The sequence below is a fragment of the Rissa tridactyla genome, chromosome 1 (assembly GCF_028500815.1).
Source record: "Rissa tridactyla isolate bRisTri1 chromosome 1, bRisTri1.patW.cur.20221130, whole genome shotgun sequence".
Classification (NCBI taxonomy): domain Eukaryota; kingdom Metazoa; phylum Chordata; class Aves; order Charadriiformes; family Laridae; genus Rissa; species Rissa tridactyla.
The window spans coordinates 159541611-159566127 of NC_071466.1; the positions used below are offsets into that span (position 1 = coordinate 159541611).

General features: G+C 43.7%; 1 protein-coding gene across 1 annotated transcript in view; it reads right to left on the reverse strand.

The window, feature by feature from the left end:
• Nucleotides 1-6343: 6343 nt before the first annotated feature.
• NUAK1 (NUAK family kinase 1) overlaps nucleotides 6344-24517 on the reverse strand; it is a 50283-nt gene continuing 32109 nt past the window's right edge. The window contains exons 3-7 of the mRNA XM_054219074.1: nucleotides 20470-20621; nucleotides 19111-19176; nucleotides 11972-12091; nucleotides 11538-11670; nucleotides 6344-10451 (exon numbers count right to left, since the gene is read on the reverse strand). Coding sequence (XP_054075049.1) covers nucleotides 9298-10451; nucleotides 11538-11670; nucleotides 11972-12091; nucleotides 19111-19176; nucleotides 20470-20621 — 1625 coding nt within the window. The 3' untranslated portion in view covers nucleotides 6344-9297. The remainder of the gene's footprint in view (nucleotides 10452-11537; nucleotides 11671-11971; nucleotides 12092-19110; nucleotides 19177-20469; nucleotides 20622-24517) is intronic.

Sequence of the window (24517 nt, forward strand, 5' to 3'; positions counted from 1 at the left end):
GGCCTTTCAGAAAGCAGCCAACTAAATGTTTGTTTGGCGTGTTTACCAGAAGCGAGGAGTTTATATACCAGGGCAGAGGACTAAATTAATCTAGAGCCTTCTACTGCTTCCAACATATTTCCTACCAGTGAGTAGTTAGTTAGTTGATAAGGCCTCATGGTATTTCTGGGAATTTGCCACTAGATACGCAATGTTCAATGCAGGCTGGTTGTCCAAGCTATGACTGGTCATAAGTCATGTAATTTTTATTTGATTTTGTTTTTTTTTATTTGATTTTGGATTTTATTTGAATGGAGCATCATTTCACTGGAGGATCTTGCTTCAGCTTTTGACCAGGGCTTCTTCAGAAGGAATGGTTTAAGGGGGGAAGACCTCTAAACCGCATGCAGGAATTCCTTTCTCAGCAGTACCAGCTTTGCCAAAAGAAAAGCCAGATAACTTTATGATGTACAGTTTTAATTAAGGCTAAGCAAGTGTGTTGACAAAAGTGGCTTTTCTGCTGTTTAAAGCAATCAGGTTCTCTCACAACAATGTGTGTTTTTTGAACTATTTTTAGAGGTGGCCTCTGTGGCAAGGGTGATTTTGCAGGTGGTGGGGGGCGTGCTTATGTCAGAGGGGAAAATATGCAAATCTTCCCTTCTTTGCATGGCAGAACTTTAACAAAAGCTGTCCCTGACAGCCCCATTCAAGCACATGACAGGCTCTGATCCCTCTCTCACGCTACAGTTGTCTTTGTACCAGGGCTCCCTGGAGGGGCTCTGAGAGCTCTCCCTCTGCCTGGTATCAAGCAGGATCCTGTCCTCCACGCAATATTGCAGTTCTGCTGCAAACGGTGACAAGGTGCAAACCTGCAACTCTTGTGAGTAAACCTAACCCTTTGTACTTGCCATGGGAAAAGTAACAAGGGAGGCTCCAGTAAATCTACTCCAATTTTAGAATGGAACACCAGGAGGAAATAGATCTATTCACTTACCTCTGGTGCAAGAAAAGGCTGTCCCTCTGCTCTTTCACCGAGATGAAATGTAGCCCCTACTCTGCCTCATTTTCTGTAATTGTCAATAGTTTAATTTCTTCCAGAGTTACCTACCTAAGTCATTTGCCCGATCAGGGCCTTAACTTGGAACTTTTCAGAAAATAGCATTTTGGCTCTGGTAAACAAAGGAACTATGATGGCCACTGCAGTTATTTCTTCATAGACCAGGTGACTTTGTTCATGTGCTACCTATCTGGGCTGTTTATGCATTCTCTATTAATGTCAAAGGAGGGCAATTTCCATGCCCATCCAGACCTGGATTGATCTGCATGCTGTTGCCACCAATCTGGTGGGATACACTGGGTTAAGACCCCATTAGAAACTTAACCAACAGCACCACTTCACTTCCCTTAGAAAAAGGCAGATTTATTGAACTATAACATGAGCTCTGGGCTGTTGGAAGCTTTGCAAGTGCCTTGTTTGCAAAGGGCTGAGGCTCCCTGTCCTCTAAGCAGTACTCCAAGTAATCCTGAGAAATTAAAACCATTTTGATTTCCTAAAAAAACGCCACTAACAATAAATCCCATTTCGGCTGAAGAATTGTGCAATTTCCCCAAAGTCCTGGAAGCAGGGACTGACTTACACAATGCCCCGGTGTGTCAATGATTGGAAAAATCCCTGCCAGCTAAGGCAAGGCTAAAGATTTCCAAGTTACTCACTTGGAGTATCTCCATTTTGAAATGTCCAGCCCGAGGTCCAGTAAGCCTTATCCTTGTAAGCACCAAGTGACCATGGCTCAGGCTGAGGTCATGGGGAGCAGAAGGTGGCCATTGGTTTCAAGAATTCAGGTGTAGGCAGCTCAAAGTGGCTTTTCAGAAACAGATATTTCTAAAACCACTTCTGAAAATCTGGAACTCTTCACACAGGGTATTCAAATGGTGAGCGTGTGGGACCTGAAGCCATCCCCACTGAATCCAATCAGAATTTCACAATGATATGAATTTATTTTTTAAGGCTGGATGCTTGTCCAGGTTGGGTCAACATCAGTTTGCACTATCTGTGGATCTAGTACTTGACCATTACACATTGCTTCTTTCCACTCTGACACAAATTTTTCATGGGAGCGCAAGGGGATTAACTACCTTGGGGTTTCTAAGGGCCGGAGCTGACTAAACATTCCTCATGGCACTGAGTTGTATGGGAATTTAGCAAACCTCTCTTCTCAGGCAGCAGATCCCTTGTCTCAAGAAATCTTCTGATTAAACTGTCAAGCTCGGGGACATGCAGCTAAAGAGAACAACAGAGTTTGAAGGAACATTTAAAGAAATATTTTTGACAATTCCCAGTGAGGCCGGGATGATGACACACACTCTGGTCCTAGCAAACTCGCCTGGCAGGCAGCTAGGGCTTTATATGTAAATATAAACATATATTTACATATTTCCTAACATCTGCTTTGAATTGTTTTTCCCTTTGGTTCTATTTAAAGTATGCCTTGTCCTATTATCTCCGAGGCTGAAGTTTGGAGGGGTCTGTTAATAAACTCTAGCACTGCCGAGCCACAAGACACACTCCCTCTCCTCCCTGGCTTTTCAGCCCATTCCTCTACAGCTGTTCCTTGCTTGTATTTCTAAGCGCAACAGTATCTCCCCAGCCTATGAAAGGAGCACAGTTTTCTAAGTGGATTCCTGCTGGGTAGGGTATAATCTCACCACCAACTTCCAGGGATTTATATTCAGTTGGTCTAACCCATCTGTCCTGGCAGCCCAGCTTTTTAATTGTTCGTCGGCATGGTGTCTCTTTCAGAAAGTGCCCTGCTATTAGCTCAAGTCCCATCCACGGTTTCCCTATCCAGGAGGAAAAGTTACCTGCTGCAAGGCTGGAGACACTGCTGGAGCCGCCGTTGCAGAGCAAGACCGTGCCTTCAGCCGGCGATTCAAACAGCCTCCAAAGCAGAGGTGATGCCACGGCCAGGGTTAGCGCTGCAAAAGCTCCTCGTGAGCAAAGTTCAACCCGCCGTCCTGACAGGGTATTACGCAGTCTGTAGAGCAAAACTAGGCAACTAGACATCAAATGAGATTTGGACTACGTGAGAGAGTGAGGGACGTAATTTCTGTTAAATAAACAGGATAAAGTGAAAGGAGGAAGGGCAAAAAGAAAACGTCAAGGTTGGTTGATACCAGCATTTCCAGATGGTCTCCGATAGCAAAGGCATCAGCGCTGGGTGCGCAGAGTGAGAAAGCTCAGTGTCAAAAAAGTATGTGTTTGCTATGGCAGTAGAGCTGCTTTGCTGAATGAAGAAATAAAGTGATGTCCTGACCTGCAAGTGCACCTGTGGCCAACACCCACAGCTGATTTTCTTATTTCCATGGCAGTCAGCTATCTAATCCCTTCATGGTCTGGGTCTGGTGCGCTTCTTCTCAGTGTGAGCTCTAAGCCCAGCACATGACCTGGGATGAGGAGCCTTCTGGTGATGCATAAAATTGTCTTTTCCAAGGAGCAATTAAGCATCAGTGCAAATACATGCACAGTCCTTAAAAGTGCAGGGTTCTGTATGGCCAGATGATACACAAATCAAAGGTTTTTCTGCACTGATGAAATTCCAGGTAATATGGGGCAGGGCATAAGGGCTAGAGAGAGATAGCCAGAAACAAAATGCTCAGATCATCTATCCAAAAACGTTGCTTCTCCAGCCAAATTACTCAGTCTTTTACGAGAAAGATGTCTTGGTTTGGCAAGGAGGAAAAGACAGCTCCACCAGACAATAATAAAAAAAAAAGAGCCCTAGCTGAATACTGAATACCATTAATCCAGGGGAAACACGACTTGTTCTCTTCTGTGGTAAAACTTTCAGTCGAAACCCTGAAACCAGCAACCCTGGGACAGGTACCAGAGAGCCTGGGCTGACGCTAGCAAACACCCGAGTTTCTATTGGCTCTGCAAAAGCATTCCTGCAGCTTCGTCTCCAGAAGCATCTCATTAAAATAAGATGTGAAACTCTGAGATAAATGCTTAACTAAACTGATAAGCTCCTCATATACACCAAATTTACATGAGTATTGGACTGGTTATGACTTACCCCGTAGCTATAACTGAGGCTCTGGTGTTGCAAAGTTTATTATTACACATGCTTATGGAGTCACTAGCAAGTTTCTCTGTAAACATAATTTGTCAGCAATAACTGAAAATGCTACCTCTTCACCTCAATTTAGCACCTTACTTTCGCAGTCCCTGAAGTCTCTAAACGGAGACCAGGCAGAGCTGTGAGAGGAGGCACAACTACTAACGGAACGCAAAGGTCTATGGCTAGAAACCATGCTGTTATCACTTTGCTCTGAATTTTGCTTCTTGCCAGCACTACGGGGCGGCTGCGGGCACCGCCTCAAAGGCTGTGACAGCACTGGAGGAGAGCTGCCTCCCCCTGTGTCAACGCAAGTCCTCTCCCTCTGCACCAGTGACTTGGGGCTGGTGAGCTTTAGGGAGCAGCGTCAAGCTCTCCTGCAAGTTTTTGTGCTGGCCTCCAAGTGCTCTGCTGCCCCGTGGCAGCGTCAGGCAGTGCTGCTCACGTGAGCTGGCGCCTGCACTCCAGCAGGCCTCCCGCAGAAGTGAGAGGCATCCCTGACTTTTCCGTGTTACGCGCGTGCACAGGCCTTGCAGGATCCAAAATTGAGATTGTCAACTTCTAGAGGTAAAGAAAGGGTTATAACGGACAAGATTATTTGTGGCTGTATAAAAAAAAAATGCTACTGCTTTTGTCACTTGACTGGGTAACTCCTAAGGCTCCTGTCTTGTTTCCTTGCTCCTGCCTTGCCCGATCCATAAAAATTCAACGATTCCTGAGAAACACTAGAATCCCCAGGGAGCAAGCGTAAAAGAAGATCGGGTCTGGCTACAGACTCACTATGTAACTTCAACTAAGGCGTATCGCTGTACACTTATCTCCTTTAATAAATAGGAAAATTAGACGCCCACCTTCCCACCCCACCCCACCCCACCCCAAAGTGTGCGTTCTCAGAGCTGTATGAACACGTACGTAACTACTTCTCAGTGTTTGCCACAGAAATGCACCATACCCAGCCATCCAGAACTTTCTTTCTAAAAGTCGTTATTTTTGAGACAAAACAAATGGTTTGCCTTCACCTTCACTTTTTTCCTAGTGTGTTAGGAAAAAAGACCAACAAGACGTTTCGTAATTGCTGTTGCAGAAGAGACTTGCATTATATTTTCCACCACCCAGCACCCACGCAGTTAGACCTTATTCACCTCAGATACAAGCACACTCGTGCTGACTTTGGATGTATACCTTACAATCTCTGGCTCAATTAGCATACAGCAGCTAATCACTCCCTTTGTAATGTATTAACGGCTGTTTGCCTTTCTGCACCGTTGGCTTTTTCCCTTTATTCCCACTGGTTGTTAAGTGGTGATGATGAATAAATGTAGCACCTACAGCCACGGCTTCTTGCTTTAAAAAGCTCAAGAGAGAGAAAATGAATTAGAAAAATGAAAGCCTTTTTTGCATGATATCCAAACCTTGGATCCTAATCCAAACCGCCTGTAATTTAAAAAGCAGAACGTACACCACAGGTATCTTGGCTGGCTGCATCAAGGGTGAAGTTTAATGGTGTCTTGCTCGGAGCCAACGTTAGGACATTGCCAACCATTTCCTTTATTTTAACAAGTCCCCAGCACACACAGCATACCTAACACCCAGTTTCCCCTGTGATACCCACCTGTTTTCCAAGAAAAACACTCTAAAACCTTCTGGTTATCAAAGGGACTCCAAAAAATGAAAACTGACTCCCTTTTTCCCTCTCACCAGCTGACTACGTTGACTGCTCAAAGCCATCTGCCTGAAACCATCCCATATTTGACAGCAGTGGATGGCCACCAGTCTTTTTTGCCCAAACAACCCCTAAATTATACCAACAGGAGCATTAAAATTGTTAATAAAACTGTCCTCCTCCTTGTCAGAGAGTGGGAAAAGACCGTGACCATCTGCCTCTGGGCTACAAATGAGTCGTGCCGTGCCTGGTCGGCCAGCCTGCTTTGTCTCACCCCCAGCACACCTGGCCCACAAAGCTCATTCATCTCCAGCAGAGAAACCCCAGTCAGCTATTCTTCTCCACCAAACATTTCTACAGCGGAAAGCTCTGGTTGCTCTGCAGTGCCAAATGCTTCATAGCACGGGAGTCTCCGTGGCCACCCACATTATATTCAAGTGCACAAACAAGCCAAGAAGCTTTGCATAAACAACTTGGTACAATGTGCTGAGATGCTGCTGTATTTCTGCATGACAAGTTCATTACCATTTGGCCTCGGCTTATGCTGATGTACGGTGAAAAAGAAAAGGGAGAGAGAAAGAGAGACTTTTCACAGTTACATTAATTTCATTTTATTTAATAAAAAACAGTATCAGATTAAAAATACAAACACTTTGGGTGATTATCCAGCGTTTTCCCCTGTGTGCCTCGTAGAGCTCAAACCAACCAAGGATTGGGAGAAAAAAACAAAAAAACCCCAAAAAATAACACCAAACAATTTTGGCCGGAGCTGTAAAATAATGTTGCACCAATTAAATTACACCAAATATATTATTATACCTTTGAAATGGCTTTCAGACCAATAAATAAAAAAAAAAAGACAAATTCAAATAAAAAAGTCAACTTTGTATTACAAAAAAATTAAATAAAAATCACAACACTAATAATAACAATGTGCAGTCAAGTTTTTTTTTTTTTTCTTCTCTTCTAGGAATGATAACATGCCAGTAAACATGTAACATGCCAGTAACATGCCAGTAAATCCCTACGTAACATTTCCAGTTTGGCAGCAAGCAGTCACTCACTCATTCACATTTGTACACAAGGAAGCAGGCCTGGGCAAAAGCCTCGGGAGATACGAGCTTTTGGGGTGCTCCTCACTTCCCTGCCACGGCCGGCTGAGTTCCCTTCCCTTTGTCCTGAAACCTCTATAAATCCATTCAAGGTTTAGTGCCAGATCAGCAGGGAAGGTGTCAATCAGCGTAACCCCACCAAAATGATGCTCCGTCATGTCAAGGGGACAGCGCTGATTTACACCAGCTGAGGATCTGGCTCTCATGCTCCGGGGCACGAGTTAAAAGCCGCGGCTGCAAAGCACATCCTTGTTTCAGAAAGGCTGTGGAGACTATGACAAGTTGTTTTAAAATGCACCACAGCAAACTTGTCAACTCAATACACTGCAAAACGGGGCGTTCATTTGGGATGGGCTAAAAGAGCGCATGCAGGGCCTGTGAGAAGATGGGATGTCTGAACATCATACAGAGAGGTACGCATCTGTAGGGAAATGACCTGCAGGTGCCCTTCCTGAGCAAATGGACAATGAGCCACATTTCACTTGACTGCCTGAGAGCACATCTCTCATAGATTTCATGGTATTGATGCCGCGGACTCCAGGGCCAAATTTGGTCCAGTGTTTCACAATAAGTAAAGGTTTTCCGTAGAGGCAGATTAACTGATCTAGGAAATTCAAGCTCATTCATCTTTCTGCTAGGTAGCCCAGTTGATTTTTAGGAGGAACCGGCAGACTTGAGTACCATGATACACTGAACAAGGAATCTGCAAGTGAAATAGCTCCCTGCCCCAGATGCCAATGATTTAGGGGGTTATCCCCAGTTTCCAGGGAATCGCCAGAGGAACTCTATTCCATTTCTGTCTGATCTCTAGGATTTGGGACACAGTGGGCCAAATTCTGCTTTCATTTCCAGTTACAGGGCAGGAGTGAGAACAGAGCTTGCCCCGTGCTCCTCTGCTCTGGCTATGCGTGTAGACATTAAATTTTGCAGCTGTGGATCATCTGACATCATAGGCTGAAACCTGCCACTTATTTGCACCAGTGCACCTCCAAGAAAGCCAGGGGCTATGTGCTCACGGAAATGAGACTGAAATGAGCCTGAAGATTCCAGTTTGCCCAGGCCCGTCAAACACACAGTGCCTTTCTGACGTAGGCTTACATTCAGGTAATCCAGTAGACCCATGTGGTACCTTTATGGGAGTTGAAGCCTTCAGTCTGAATAGTTAGATATGTCTGAGAACACAAACACAAATCCTTCTCGGTTTTTTTTTCAAACTGGTACCATTGCACACGCAGTACCAGCCACACTATAAAGAGAGAGGCCTGCAATTTTACGCAAACTCTGTTATCAAATCTACCATTATCATTTCATTGCTCAGTTCTTTCTGTTCCATTACTACCTACCTAGAAACATTTTCATTTGGAGAAAGGCATCTTCCCACTAACTTTCTGACCTCTATCCATTTCCTACATGCTACAACCTTTTCCTTATCTAACGTTCTGGTCGCAAACTACCTGTCACCCTCAAATACTACAAGCTAACGGCAAGGTGGCACCATTTGCTGACAGCGACTGAACTCTAGATTGGAGAGTCAGTTAACCCTTGAGACCCTTTGTTAGATCCATCTTTGTCTGGGCATTCATCTGGCTGGCCATTTTGAAAGAGTGACAAATTGAACACATGGGTTGAAATGCCTTACAAGGTCATTTAGCTGCTGATAACATCCATTCCTTTCAGTTCCCTTTATAATTTCTGTGACTGTTTTTGCTGGTATGAGCGGTAGTCGGAAACAATTTTAGGGCCTCCTGCTCCCTGAAGAGCAACGGCTGTGGGAGAGGCCAGATCTGAATGCCTGCTCCACCACCTGTCCACATACACCACGTGAGGTTATTCTGGGATGAGTCTCTCAAATTGTCTGTCCCAGAATGCGTTCAGAACCCCTCAGGTGACCCCAGTGGAAGGGACCATGGTGACCACCTAGCCTGGCCTCCTGCATAATGCAAGCTAAAGATTCCCAATGTGCAATGCCTGTACCCAGATGAATAACTTCAGGGGAAAATAAAGGTTCTCTTTCTAAAAGACATCGAAAATTGACTTGAAGAATTCAACTCATCTCTCGATAAAGCTAATCTAATATGAATTACAAACCTCTCAAAACATGTGTCCCTCGCTTCCAGTTTTAATTCTGTCTAGCTTTGACTCTGAGCCATTAAATCTTGATGCTTTGGTCTGCTAGATCCTGATGTGCTTACATCACATATACAAAGACCAAAGGTTTTGCTCTGGTAAGGTAGGTAATATTCTGAGGACACAAAATTACGAGAAGTGTGAGATGGCTTTGGGGCTACTTTACTAGGAGTTCAGCTTAGTAGGTATAGTCAGGTCCTTTGAAGCAAAACTTGCCATTGTCAGCAAATCAGTGACTTGGCTTACTCCATCATAAAGGTACACAGAAATACTCCCTTCCCTCCCCTCCATCTTCCCTCTGCTAGTTGAGCTTGTTGCAGATCTCCAGGGCTTTCTTGTAGACCTGAGTCACATCATCCATGTCTGTGAGAAGGGAAAAACTGCTGTCCCCCAGACGGTTGCGATAACGTTTTAGATACTGTGGCCGTGGGCGGTTCTGAAGTCCTTCGAAGTCTTGGATCTGGAGGAAATTTTCAGCAGAGACACAGCTCCGTATCCGCTGTCTGTTTGGCCTGTTCTCTTGCAAATCCAGCAAATCAAAGGAGTCACTGGACAAAATACTGTCATCACTAATCACGCTGGAAGGACGACTGTAACTTCGAGGTAATGCATCCCCAGGCAGGACAACTTCTTCCATGGCCTCCAGCGTTGGTGTGTCAGGGCTAATCAAAGCAGATTCAGTGCTGCTGGTAGAATACTTGCTGTTATGTTTCAAGATGCCCTTACGCCTGCAGGAATGGCTGTAAGACCCATTTCTGGATGGCTCTGTGACCCCTGGAGAAGTGTCACTGTTTACTGTCTCATCATTATTGTCCAAGAGTTCAGAAGATTCACTTCGTTCTGGAGAGGAGTAATAGCCGGACTCCCTCTGCTGAGTCTTCTTTAAGATTCCTTTTTTTGGCATTAGTGAAGACTGCTTAGTGCCATATTTGCCCACTACCTCTCCCTCCACAACACTTTTAATGGCTACGCCAGTCCTACACAACTCTTGCTCCAGCTTAAAAGCAGAGGGTAACACTGGGCTGACCACTCCTTCGATGAAACCTGCACTGTGAGATCGATGTTCACTGTTGCTCCTTTTCTTCAGGATGCCTTTGGGTCTCTTGGAGGTGGGTTTGGATGCATTTTCAGCTCCTCCTTCCTGGATGGACTGTGCAATGTCATTTTCCTTTTTTGATTTTTTCAGAGACCTCTGTCTCTCTAGTGTGACCTCAGGACCTTTGGGCTTAGAAAGGCACTTCATTTTGGTATCAGTCTCTGGTTGGAGGCCAGTAGATCGGTGATGCCAATCAATGAACCTTGCCAGCAATGGGGACTCAGAGTCCCTCATAGCATCACAGTCACAAACACTACTCTTGTAGCCCCAGTTAACCCACCAGTGGTTGGCGATGTCTTCAATGGTTGCTCGGCGTTCAGGGTTTACCATCAGCATCCATCGGATAAGACCACGAGCATCTACGGACAAAGAATGGAACATACGATATTTAGAATATGGGCACTCTTGGTTTTCTCAGTTTAAAATTGAAATGTGAAGCTAGTCAAATGAGAAAAAATATTGCTTCTTACTACAGAATAACTGAAAGGGGTCAATGCTTTGGGCATCAGTCCATATCTGAAAATGCATTTGAGAACTACTTCTGATCAAAAGAAAATTATTCACTCTGGGAAATGTACACTGGGTTACCAAAGAAATTAATATTTGTACCATATTAGTCAGTGAATAGTTCCATATTAGTGAAGGAAGTCACCAACCTATCAACTCTAATAATCACAAAACTTAGAGGAAAACAAAGGGGAATTAGGATATTTTAAATGATCTACACATTATTGATTTTGTATTTACTTTTTCCATAAACAGCGTAGTCTTATGTATATTTTAAAGGTATATTTTCATAAAGAGAGCAAGAAGGCAGAAAACTGAAAGGGATGGCAAACAAATGATCCAAGATAAATATTCATTTAAATATTATATATACATAGATGTTTAAGGCTGGAAAGAGCCATTATAATCAATCACCCAGACTTGGTTGATGCTCTTCTGTCAGGTGACTGGTTAACGTGTTCTCCTCTAAGTAGAAGTAAACGCAAACATACTGGCATTAACTCAGATTTTGGCCTGCCTTCTCGGATAAGAGACTGCGTCGCTCTGACCATTCATCTTCTCTCTGCTTGTGATATACCACAGTGTAGTTAGAGGACTGATCTGTACCAGTATGCTGTATCGGTTTACAGCTTGTCTGAACAATTCCACTTGCAATAGCTAACAGACCTTCCACTGTCATACATCTAGTTAAAAGAGCCTGTTACAGCTTCCCCAAGGCAGTAAAATATATGTGCTATAAAACTTTCATTTCAAAAGGGCTTTTGGTAAATGCTGTACCCAGATGGGAATTGATAGCAGATGAAGTCAGTAGGGGAACGAGAGATTTTTTTTTCTTCGTCATTCTAATATGACACCAAACCATGCTGGAAGGGGCTGGGCAAACCCTCCATTCTGAACTCCTGTCAGCTCAGTACTCAGCCCTCACTCCTTTTTTATACCTGAGGTCTGTGTTGGCTCACGATATTCTCCACTGCTGATCTGCCTGATGAGATTTTTGTGATCGAAGCCATCAAAGGGCATCGTTCCATAAACCAGAGTGTAAAGCAATACACCAAGGGCCCAGCTGTCAACCTGTAATACAGAGACAATGCGTGTGAAGCCCAGGAAAGCTGATCCCCACTGTTCTCCCTGACATTAGCACCACAAGAGCAGCATCGCCTCCAGCTGCGCCTACTGATGGGCAAACCGGTATCCAACATCTGACTAACCACAGGCAAAGCAAACAAAAGCAAATGAAGGCAGCTTGAGAACTTTCAACATGGGAGAGACCCAAGCGAGACCACATGTGGCAACACTAGCATTAAGACTAACCCTCAAGAACATTACCATCAAAGACATCCCCATACCACCTCTAAAAACTGACCCTTCTTACCTCTGGGCCTCTGTAAGGTCGTCCATTAACTATTTCAGGGGAAGCATAGAGTGGGCTTCCGCAAAAGGTCTGCAGAAACTTGTCTTTGTGATAAAGGTTGGAGAGTCCAAAATCAGCAATCTGCAAACAGAATTGCACAAGGCATTTGTAGTATTAACAATATCTTAATGCAACAGAAAATCCTCTATCAGGAAGGACTTCGCTATATTTGACCCTGCTGTATGGCAGGGATCTTGATGTAGATAATCTCTCAAGTTCCCCTGTCAACCCATTATTCTGTTATTTTTTTTTACTTTTTTCTTCAAAGACCATTCAGAGTAGGAGAAGGGTCCCCGGGTAAAATCCTCCAGATGAGGAACAAGGACGCTTTGGTTCCATTCACAGACAGGTCACCGACTGACTGCACAACCATCAGTCAGTAATTTTATCCTGGATGAATTGCTTATGCTTGCAAAGACAACCTCATGCTGGGAGGCACCGGGCCTGCTGTCCACTGATTGCTCTTCATCTTGTCTAAACACTAATACCAAAGGAAAGCAAGCAGAAGGTACTACCGTTCTTATTGTGCATATGCAAGCTGAAAGGCAAGACCTTTAAATCCAACAGGCGGAGTGAGGCCACAGTGTCACAGGAAACTAAGCGTTACGGAAGAGAGGGAAGTTTGAGATCATCTGGAACTTAGCTACGCATGAAAGAGGGGGAAAGTGAGGCACTCGCTAACTCTTCCAGATTCAGGGACTCCGGCTGAGGAATCTGAGCACACGAGATGTCTATCATGAGATAATAAACACAAGTCTGGTTCCTAACTGGAAACAATGGGCCCAAATCCGGCTTTCCCAACACAAACAAAACTTCCCTTGAGACTGTTGGGAATTTTGCCCATGTAGGAATTGCAGGATCAGGTCCAAATATTTTGTTTACTTCAATTCTCTGTTCTTGTTCTTACAAAACAAAGGCTGAGGACAACAACACTAAATACTCCCACAACCTTTGCATTTCCTTTGTTTCTCTAGTACAAGGCAACACATCTCATTTTTCATCTTGTTTAAAACGCAAACGTTTCTCTTCCCCAGAGGTACTTCAATTACTGCCCACTATCACCATAAAAGACATTAAGCATCGGCATAAAAAAGGTATTATCAATTTATACCTATAAGAGACAAACATTTTCTCTGGGTTTTCTTCACCTTACTCAGGACTTTCCTACCAGAAAGAAATTAAATCCCAGGAATTTTCACAAGAGAAAATTCAAGAAAACACAAAGTGAATGGAAAAGAAAAGGATTTGCCAGCAGCATTATTCACTTGCTAAAATGTGTATCATCAGCGCTGTTAATACCCATTTAATTGCAACGTCTAGTGAACTCTTGGGAGACATAAAGACTTTGTCTCTGCTATCCAAAATCCTACAGCTACACCTAAAAGTGTCACAGTTGAGACCAAAATGAACAAAGTTGATAAAGTACAGGCAGGAGTTCCTGATTGTCTTTCCCTATGCCAAAATAGAAATATATATACACACACTTTATCTATGAATAGATACAGACATAGATATATAGATAAAGATACTTTTATGTTAAAAATATAAACTTAATTTTGAAAATGTCATTTTCACAAAAGTCACAGAGCAAATATCAGGTGTTCCACTGACAATTTCAACTCATAATATCCTGCTCAAAGAGCAGCTGATTCCTGTTCATTAATGCCAATTCATCTCACCATGTCCATTCATAGTTTGAATTCACTCAGTCCCCCAAACAGCATATTATGAACCCACAGCAGAAAATTCAACCCTTAAATAAATGCGGTTTGTAAAATCTTCATTGTATGGCTGGAATGTCATTGAAAACAGCTGGTGTAGAATTGCAGTCTGCAAACATATTCTCATGGCTCAGATTGCACTTAATTGCCTTAAATTCCACTTTCTTATCAAGTCACCCTGCCTGGCTTGCAGGAAGTTGGTTTTAAGCCTTATGAAGTGTGCCCTGTCAATCAGGGGAAGAATGGGATCATTTCAGTGTTAAAACTTCGTGCTGGTCATCGAGTCTTATTTTAGTTCAGGATGCAGCTAAGACAAGGACAAACACTGCACAGTGTGATTCCTTAAGAAAATATATTCCCTTAACACCATGGAATGTATAAAATGCATGTGGATGTGCATGAATATATATATAGGGATACACATACCATTGTTCACACTAAGAACTCTCAGACTTGGGCATTCATGTTTTCATTTTGACCATTCAGGAAAAGAGTATTTACGTTACAGTCCACTCCCATATTCACAGACTGATGTTTATCAGCTTTTCCCATTAAAACTGTCATGCCCCCCAAAACAAGATTAATAGAAGCCAACATTACTTCATGTTCTTGGCACTTAAATGGAACTAAGGCATCAAGTCAAAAAAACTTCCTAAATTGGGAGGAGCGGGGAAGTGGACTTTTATTCCCCTCGCTTCAGGAGGTGTATGTTTCATATTTACTGTTAGCTAGGGTAAACCAGATGTAATTTATTGTTTAAGTGTGGACTATAAATTCCATGAAGTTCACACTCATGGAAATTGACAGTTTTATCCCACTTAAGAATCTGTCTCTTTGTACTGTAGATAGAGAAATAATTAGGTCTCTTAAAGCAAATGAAATGTATGTGCAGTGGGTGAGACTTCCAGCACGGTAAATCCCAATTACATACACTTACTCTGTATATGTGAAACCCTCATGGGTTTTTAGTGGTTAGTCTGATTGGTGTCCCCTTACCAGCTCAAGAGAAAGTGCAGTTAGTAGGATTATGTTACTATTATACTTGCATTCTTCTCTCCTTCTATCACTTTGGGGTTGATCATACAGTTTACGTCAACCCCTGCTAGACATCTCTTTTAGGTGCAATTCCCAGCCCAGGAGCTGCCACAGCCCTACTGTGAGCAAGCAGGCCCCCTCCATCGCGCCAGGCTGCATGACAGGTGTGTCCCTGGGGGTAGGGACACGGTATTTGGATAGACCAGCAAGAGGCACTAATTCCCTGGCTGCTGCACTGGGCAGCAGTTTCTCTGCACCTCCCTGCATGCAGTTTTGGGGATTTAGGCTCTAGGGGAGAGCTGCAGCGCTGCACCGGGAACGTGTGGTCCTCATCAGGCAAAACTGCAAGAGCTATGGGCAAATGGAGGCAGTCACATCCTCGCCCCGCTGCTGTTTCTTCTAGTCAATTCACACCCACAATGAACCAAAAGCTAGCATCCTCAGTCCTTTTAAAACCAATGAAGAGAAGATGACACCAGGAGAAGGCTTTTTTTGAAGACCACCAAAGACAGATCACAGAATCACAGAATCATAGAATCACAGAATATCAGGTTGGAAGGGACCTCAAGGATCATCTGGTCCAACCTTTCTTGGCAAGAAAGATGCCTAAAGGCAGTGTGAATCTCTTCCCACAAAGCGCTTTCTAACTCAGCAACCCAGGGCAGCTCTTTCGGGGCTTTGGGACTGCCTTAGCCCTGCTGCCTGTCTGACCCTGACCACCTCCAGCTGTGTTAGGATTAAGAATGATGATGTCCTCTCGATGGGATGAAAACGCCACCAAGAGGCTGCTCTGCCACTGTGTGGTGGGGGAGCAGCTGTACCCGCCCCGGGAACCCGGGGCAAGCAGAGGGGCAGCTCTGAGTTACCTAGAGCTGGATGGTGGAAGGCAGCAAGTGCGGGCAGCTGAAAGGAGAATGGAGTAAATTTTAAGGTGAACTGTGCTGTTAGCAGCTGGCATGTGAATGTGAGGAAGGAGAGGCTTGTAGATGCTGCAGAAACCCTAATTTCATCACCACGTTATTTCTTTAAAGAACACGGCACCATGAACAAGGTAAGAAAGCAAATAACATTTTTCTGCCCTGGGAGGCTGCAGTGTCTTGGTGAAGTTTATCTCTAGCATTGTGCTCCACTGTTGACCTCCGCAGACAGACTAGGTCCCAGGAGATACATTCTCACTGGGGTTTCTGCTAGATAGTTGAGCGTATATCTGGGGAGCAAGGTAAGGTACTGTTTGATTAATGGATCAACTGGATGAACTGGATGAACTCCTTGTACCCCACGGATCTGCGTGCATGTTCAGTCTCACAAGTGTTTTGAAACTTGTTTTATTCACTTGTGTTTGCTGCCTTTAGGGGTTTTAAGTAATAATTTGTAAGAAATATTGCTGCATACACCAAGTCCCTGAAAAACACAATTATATAGTATAGATCACATCACTTTCTTCCCCTCATCACCCTCCACCTCTGGCCTGTGGACCTGCAGAACTCTTCAAAATGTGTAATTTTCTGTCAGCTTTCAGACACTGGTATTTCGTAGTTGCTGTACTCCAACATATAACTCCAGAGACTTTTACTCACTATCGTAATTTTTTTTTAAAAAGATGATTATGTCTCCATACACTCCTTCATGACCTTCATTTAATTAGCTAAAATTTAAGAAGGGTTTCCAAGTTAGTGTAGTATCATGTAAAATGGCTTGGGGCCCTTCTAGGTCAGATAATAATTTCTAATGGATTACTTGCCCTCTTTATTTCCTGTTCTAAAAGTACTGCTTAAGTTGCTATACATGGATCTATTTTTACAACATCTTATTTTTTCCTCACATTACTATGACGTGTTCGTGCATATCATAATGTATAGAACACTGTCTTCTTCAGAAACATGTATTTAACTGCACATTGCACCCAAGAACAAAGAGATTCCTTTCATTTTCTCATTCTTAAAATCAAATAGCCAATTTTGTAAGTGCTTTGTAATTCACTGAATGAAATATAAATACTGGGAAAGTACAGATAAGACTATCACTCCATTTCTAGAAAATGCCTTCCACTGAGTATTTGAAACCATCAGTCAATACCAAACCCCAAACTGCATATTTCTCTTCTTCTGCCTGAATAAACCACACGTAAATACTCTCAGAATGAGGACCTGATAAATTTACTCCTGATAAATAATTTACAGCTCCATATGTGTTTCCTTGCCAACGGTTACTATTTAGCGAAACAAAGAAAAAGTGGGAAGTAAAATTCTGTGCAAGTAGCATAGAAACCACAGTAACATATTCAAAGCTTCAGTATCCGAGAAATAGTGGCAGTGTGCTTAACAGCAAGCATTCAAAGCTCAGCTTAGTCATGAGGTGTAAAAAAAAAGAGCAGGGCGAAAAAGGAAAACAATGCAAAAAGTTATCTCTTGAAGTAACCCAAATTCAAACGCTATTGATAGCAAGAGGTATGAAATACCAACTGCTTCCCAAGCTCGGTCTTGGGAATAAATAGCCTCTTGCTAATAAATAAAGACCCTTTGCGGAAACAGTTGCCAGAGGACAACGAGGGAGCTTGCAGCCACCTACCCACGCCAAGGCAGCCTTGCCCGCTCAGAGGCGTGCATTACGGTTTGCAGAGAAGTAACTGAGGAAAGGCTGGAAATACACAAAATACCTACGCTGCAGCTTAAACACAACATGGTTCAGGAAAACGAAGCCTTCTAGAAAAAGATGTCCAAATGATTGGAAGGGATGTGGGGAGTTGCGGCTACCCAAATTTCTTCCACAGCAGTGCCACTTGCTATGGCAGCTGAAATGCATCTGTGGTTCTGAAGGCCCTGGGTCACCTCCATGTTCCCTGTCCCTGCCCCATCCTCCTGCTCTCACCACAGGATGATTAGACTCCCATAAAGGAGACAGGGGAGGGAGCGGAGCCTTACGACAAAGTGCAGCTCCCTGGAGACTTGAGGAAGTGATTGGTTTTGCATATGAGGACCACAGTGCGGAGATCCAGGCCACCGCAGCTAGCAAATTCCCCAAATTCCTCTTTTCTCTCAAGAATTCTCTGATTAGCTGGGAAGATAGTTTGGCGTGTAATGCGGAAAGAAAGGTCATCCTGCCTGCGGAAGCCTGTTTCGTATACAATGTCCTAGAAAGGCTACTTTTTGTTTTCAGCCCTGCTGAGAACAGCTCGGGCTGCTGCAGCCAGTGTCCCTGTCCGAACAGGAGCAGGAAAGTTCGCTCTAAGACTGGATGTTAACAGCGAAACACCCAAGTATTGCATTGGATGGGCCTTCTGTAAAAGCCTATTTTTAGAAACCACATATTTATGTGCCTTTAATCCACTAGTTGATCCAAGTTAGCTTCTGTCATCAGCGTTACACAGATGGCAGCTACCATATGTTACTTTCCATTTCCATTGCACATCAGCTTAAAATGAAGACAATCTCTCCAGCGTGAAGCACGGAAGGCAGTGCGTGCAGCCCTGTGGCTTTTCAGTGGAGTCAAAATGAAGATCCAGGCTATTTAGATATTTGGCTATGCAGGGAGCTTCTCGATTACTTTGTTAATGAAGCAAAGATGCCCAAGCGTCAGCAGAAACTCTTTGGTGTCCCTCCCTCTGCTTGTTTGCCCATAGATGAGAGCACGCAGCCACCCTCACATCGAGCTACCCAGGGAGGAGCAAAGTTGCAAGTGAAACAGGTTCAGCCACCTGGAAACTCCACTCATCTCTGCATTATTTATCTTTGTGCTACAGCTATTAGGAAAAAAAAGAAGAAGAAGGGAAAAAAGGTCATTCCCATGCTTTCACTGGGGAGAAATGACATGGAAATGACATCACTGACATCACTATCCAAAGTATACGTTAGTGTCTGGAGTTCCAAGGCCATTTCCTAATGAAGCACATGTGCTTTACTAGGTTTATTTTGAAACTCTATTTGCTTATTTTCCAGCCATGATCAAAAGGACATTCAGAGTGTTCTGTAGGAGGCACTTGAACCCTGTAAACCAGAAGAGTTTTTTCCTAGCCCCAGCAGCAGCCAGCAATAATATAATTCGTACAATAAACCCGACTGCACGAAATACTCTGCAGTTTCCTACCAGTATATAGATACTGCTTTGGGAATCATGGACCTTGGGTGGCAGGACAGGGCCTTCTCCCCCAAATTATGCAAAGCTTCATTTAGCGTGTATGACTCGTCACCACTGGTGCTCTTTCCCCAGCCTCCAAAACCCCTGAGCCTCTTGCCAGATGCTGTTGCTTAGCAGCTGTTGCCATAACACTGGCTTTTCTAATACCTTGGATAAAAATTTTACAAAACATGCAAATCCATTCTGAGAAGCTGAGAATAAGAATCCTACCTTAATATTAAAATTGTCATCAAGAAGGATGTTTTCCAATTTTAGGTCCCTGTGGACAACACCGTTCTGAAACAAGGAAGAAAAAAACAGGGGGGAGAACATGAGAAAATATTGGGAAAATTAAAGGTGAGCTGGCAGGGTGGTCTTTGCATCTTCATTTCAGGGCTGATTTCACTGTCATAACACTCACGGCCCAGTGACTAGTGACAGGCGATGTATTAGTCACTTGGTATGTGGTTAAGGGAAGAATGACTGGAATCTGTCCTCCCACAAAGCCTCTAAAACAGCAGGGGGGCTGGGGGGTGTCTTTTCAGAACTTAATTCCAGCCCGGATCCTGCCCCACTGCGTGAAAGCAATATATTCTTCCCAGGCACCAGAAAACAATATCTGTCAATGACGTTAGTCCTTACAAAAGCCCTCGTTCCTCCAATGTGCAGCCACGTGGATCAGGGGAGTTATAATCCTAAAGGACTGTAAATGTTAGGGATGGAAGCAAACAAGCTGGGTTTAGGTCAGGGCCTTCTTTAAAGAAATTTGGGAAAAAATAACTGCAGAGGGAAGGGCGCTGCAGCTTTTCAGCGCTGCGCAGTGAGGACTTTGAGAACTGCCCTTGTTTATCAGAATTCAAGTGGAGATTAAAGTGTTTAAGAATTGAAACAAAAAATTGTGTTAGCTGTTCAATGCTCTCAGCCTCATGCAAGTTTCGGCTCTATGCAGTTGGTTCGTTAGCAAGGATAAAAGGTCCACGATGAGACCCAGTCACCTACCTTGGGTTTAATTTCTTAAATTGTCATTCTAGTGGGTACCATGATGGATAAAGTCATTAGCAAAGGGTATCTTTCTAGTGCTTCTGCTACATCTGGAAAAGTTAGTTTTGCCTATCCAGAATGAGTACATGCTAAAGCTCATGCATGAACATTCATACCTTTCTCTTGGCTTTTTTCTTTCATATATTTTATCTCCTATTCTAAAGTTGTTCACTTGCATATTCGAATTGAAAACTATAGTTCATTTGAATGCATTAATATTAATGTTGTAGAAGTTCTATGGGATTCCTTTTCCAGTTTATGGTGTTAATTTTATTTTTTTTTTATGTCAGGAGAATTATTTCCAAGGCAAAAATGCAATGTAGGGCTAATGTAAGGGAGTGGCTGCTAACTGCCATAACACAGGAAAACATCCTTAGTCTTTAAAAACAGGCAGTGAACTACTATAGCACTTTTAATGAAAGTTGTGCTGATATCATCACATGCTGTCATATTTAATAATGAATGCTGTTGCCTCAGACATGCTTTGAAATATATAAGCCGCTACTCAGCCTTCAAATAGCATTTTTCAATATCAAATCCTTTGCTCACCTTGTGGCAGTGATGTACAGCAGAGACTATTTGTCGAAAGAAGTGTCTTGTCTCTCTTTCGCTCAGTCGCCGCCTCTCACTGATGTAATCATACAACTCTCCTTTACTTGCATACTCCATGATGATCACAATCTTATCTTTATTTTCAAACACTGCACAGGATAAAAGAAAAAAAAAACACACCACAGTTGATTCAATAAATTTGAAAACCGACACTTTAAAGGGTGGAGAAGACTTAGGATAACTGAACACATCCTATGTCATCACTGCAGCCTGGAGAGATGTACTACCAACACCACTGCAAAAAGCAAGCTCCAAAGCCAGTTTTACAGAGGAAAATTACAACATTTCAGACCAAGAGAAAGAAGTTGAGGCTATCTTCACTTTCATATGGCTACATGAAAGAAGGTCTTTGCCTCTATAATATGGGGTCACAGGATGGCAAAGTCAACTTGATCCGAATGTGGTAAGGTGGACACTTGTGCCAGCGACATCTGAATGCCAACCCCGGCTCCAACAGGGACTGCCTCTTACCAGTAGTCCTCTTGAAGCCAGAGGACTGAAGGAGACATGACCTATCACATCATTTGGAATGGGTTAATAGAAGGCATAATAAACCCTGTCTTCAATAACTGGCTGATACAGAATTGACATTTGGCTTATAATGACTGTTGGTTGGCTTTCACCTACCATCAAAATCCAACAAGTCAATTGATGCATGCATCCTCTTCCAGCCCAACTATATGCAACAGCATGACGAGCACGGACACGTGGCTGCAACATCTCCAGAGCTGTACAGCTCTTGTCAGTATAGCTCTGCACCCCATCTCATGCACCCAACCCATCCTCAAGCTTACTTATCTCCTGCCTCCTCCGCATGTCCCGTTGCATACTGTAGATACGTCCTTTGCCACTTGCGCAGAGCTGGCAGCAATGCCCAACTCTCACGTAAGCAGTGCAAGGAACATTGATCTAATACACATCACAACTTGACTATTCTTTGGGGCTGAGGGTATTCCGTGCCACATGCTGTCAAGGACTTCACTGGGAGTTGCAGATAACTGAACACTTAATCTAGTAAAGCAGGCTGTGAGCAGTCTCGAATTGCCATAATGCCCTGGCTGCTAAACAGTCTTTCCTTTCTGACACTGAAAATCCTCTGCAACCCACTGGAAACTTCCGGCACCTGCCATAAATAACCACTGCTCCTATTAAAACATGGTGATTTTCCTTCTCTTTTTATCTGTGGCAGCAGCCTGCTGAGGCCAGGTCACACTGGCAGCAAAGCATATGCAAGTTAATGAGGTTGCAGAGGGTATTACAAACGGATGATAGTTTTGTCCAGCCCTTCTGTAATGATGCCTTCCTGTATCTCTTCAGTAAAGCTCAGCTAGTAGTCCTTAGTGTTGTTTAAAAAAAAAAAAAAAACAAAACACAACAACAAAAAAACCCAACCTTCAACATTTGCAGTGAAATGTGAAGCAGCCTCTTCTCAACATGCAGATATTTGCTGCTCTTAGGCTTTGTCTCATGTCCTCTCACACCTTGTCACTCAACTCTACAAGCCAAAGCCTCTGCAGTTCCCTCTAACACCCCTGAACCCCAGCCAAACAGCTCTGATAAAAGGGAGAGCGAACAGCCAGCTGAAATTGGCCGCTCGCTTGTCTGCTGGCCTCACTGTACCCCGAAGCAGAGGCTCCTGCCAGTGATTACATCCTATATGCATCCTCATTAGCAATAAACTTCGGAAACTGGAAGAGCGGTCTCTGGATGGATTATACTTACAGTATCCTCTCCAAGAATGACAGACTGATATTGTCTGGGAAAAACTGAACATGCCCCGTGTCACATAGGGAAGTGCTGCGATGTGTTACTAGTAAAGCAGTAACGCACATACTTGTTTTTCTAAGCTTGGAAAAGCTTGTTAGATACAGGGTTGTTTAGGAAGGCAAAAAGAAATAAGTTTCAGTAAGCTGAAACAAATAACTAAAAATGCTCTTATTTAAGTGACTTGATTAAAAAACCCAAAAAACCACAACACAAAACAACGCCAACAGCCCCCTGCCCAAAAAACTCAGCTGATTCAATGAGTTCGGGGTTATTATATCATGCACACAGAGGTAAAGTCGCCACATGGCACCACTCTCAGCGGACTCTCACGCGAGAGCACACTCCAAGCAGTACCAGCCGAGGACCACCCTGACCTCGGGGGACGTTTGCCTCACCAGAGGGGCAGAGATGGGGGCGAAAGGGCCCTCGGCTCTTCCCGCCCCGCTCCCCTACCAGGTGCTCAGTGCTGCTGATGACAATAACAGCAATAACAGCCCCGCTACGATGGAGCATTCTTCCAGACGGTGTTTTAAGTTTTGCTTTCAGCACCCAGTCATGAGAGCTTTCTCAAATCAGCCTTGACATTCTGGAGTTTTAAATTCCAAAATCTAGTTATTCTGGACTAAAATTTGCCATTTTAATACAAGTTCTGATGCAGACATATTTTCCTGCATTTCTACGGAAAATGAAACAGAAAGCACTTGGTTTGGAGGAATGTGCATTTAAAGGTACTTTCCATTTCAAATTTTCTCTTATACCTTCTAGGAAACTGAGACAATACCTTAAAATTGAACTTAGGAAAGCATAAATCACTGTTCCAAATTTTGAATTTTTGTCACAAAACTGCGCTAGAATCAATGAGAATAGAAGCACCCAGTAACTCATATTTGGGTTTCAGTTTACCAGCGCACTCAGGTCAAATTGGCACATCTTTTTCTTCACGAGGGAGCATTATGAGAAGGACACTACCCTTGGCCTTAGATGACATTACAGAGGCCTCCTCAGCATCATCATAGCTGAGCGATTACAGAATCGAACAGCAATTTATCTCTTCACTGAGGAGCAGGGTGAATGGAGAATCTTTTTAATCTTTTTTTTTTTTTTTTTCCAGGGAGGTGGGAGGTACTTTTTTACAACTGCATATTGCAGTTTAGAGCACCTCCATTGTATCAGCTGAATCTCAAGAGAGGGCACGCAGCTATGTTCCTGCGGAGAGGAAACTGAACAGCAGACAAAAATGTCTTAAATGGGAGCTGCCACTGAAGGAATAGGGAGTGGAAAGGCAGGAGGATTTATGTCTACACACACACACAATCTTAAGGAGGAATTTAGTGGTCAAAACAATCAGGCATGTGACAATGTCGTATTCTGGCAAGTTTCAGACTATCAGCCATGTACACCACGAATTTTCACAGCAGCAGTTCGGGTGCCAGGCAGGCTTCATACAGACACTTCTGAATTTCCCTTCTGAGCACAGTATGTAGTTTTATAAACATATGCTCCAAGAAAGCATTGTGGCCAAGGGCTGGGAGAAGACAGAAGGGCATTAATTAAAGGCTGGATTGACTTACTGCAAATATAATGAGGTAATAAATATACTGCCCTGTTAACACCTGGGCCGTAACCTGCGGGCTGATGACGGACGGATTGCCTCCATATAGCTTCTGGGACTGCTTGGTTCACTCTTTGTTTTCGTTGCAGATGATTTATTACCTGCCATCCTACTGCATATTCATTCCGAAACTCACCCCCGCCTAGATGTGTGCCTGAACCCCGGCTGCAGTTACTGACGATGGAGAAACACGGCTTCGGTAGGACACTGCGCCCTGCAGCTTGCTACTGATGGGATGGCCGTCTCGTACAAGCCTGCTCCTCAACCCTGACCAAGGTCAAGGGAAGGAGGGAGGTTATGTATAAGAAAGGTGGGGCTGCTCTTGCTTCTTTCAAACCATCAATACTCTGCAAACAGAGCTGGCCAAATAAGATAAGTGGAGAACTGTCAGTATCAACTTCCAGATGGGTGATAGCAGGAGAGATGCTCTGTCAGTCACGAACCAAGAGATGGGGGTTGCTTAGATACGAGGCATGAGCTCCACGTATTAGAGGAGACAGCAGCAGCAGAAATGCTTGCTACAAGCTGTGCATCATTGATTTCTGAGCCACTGTGTTTATTTCCACCACTCTGCAAGCTGAGTTACGCTGGGAGAGCTGCAGCAAG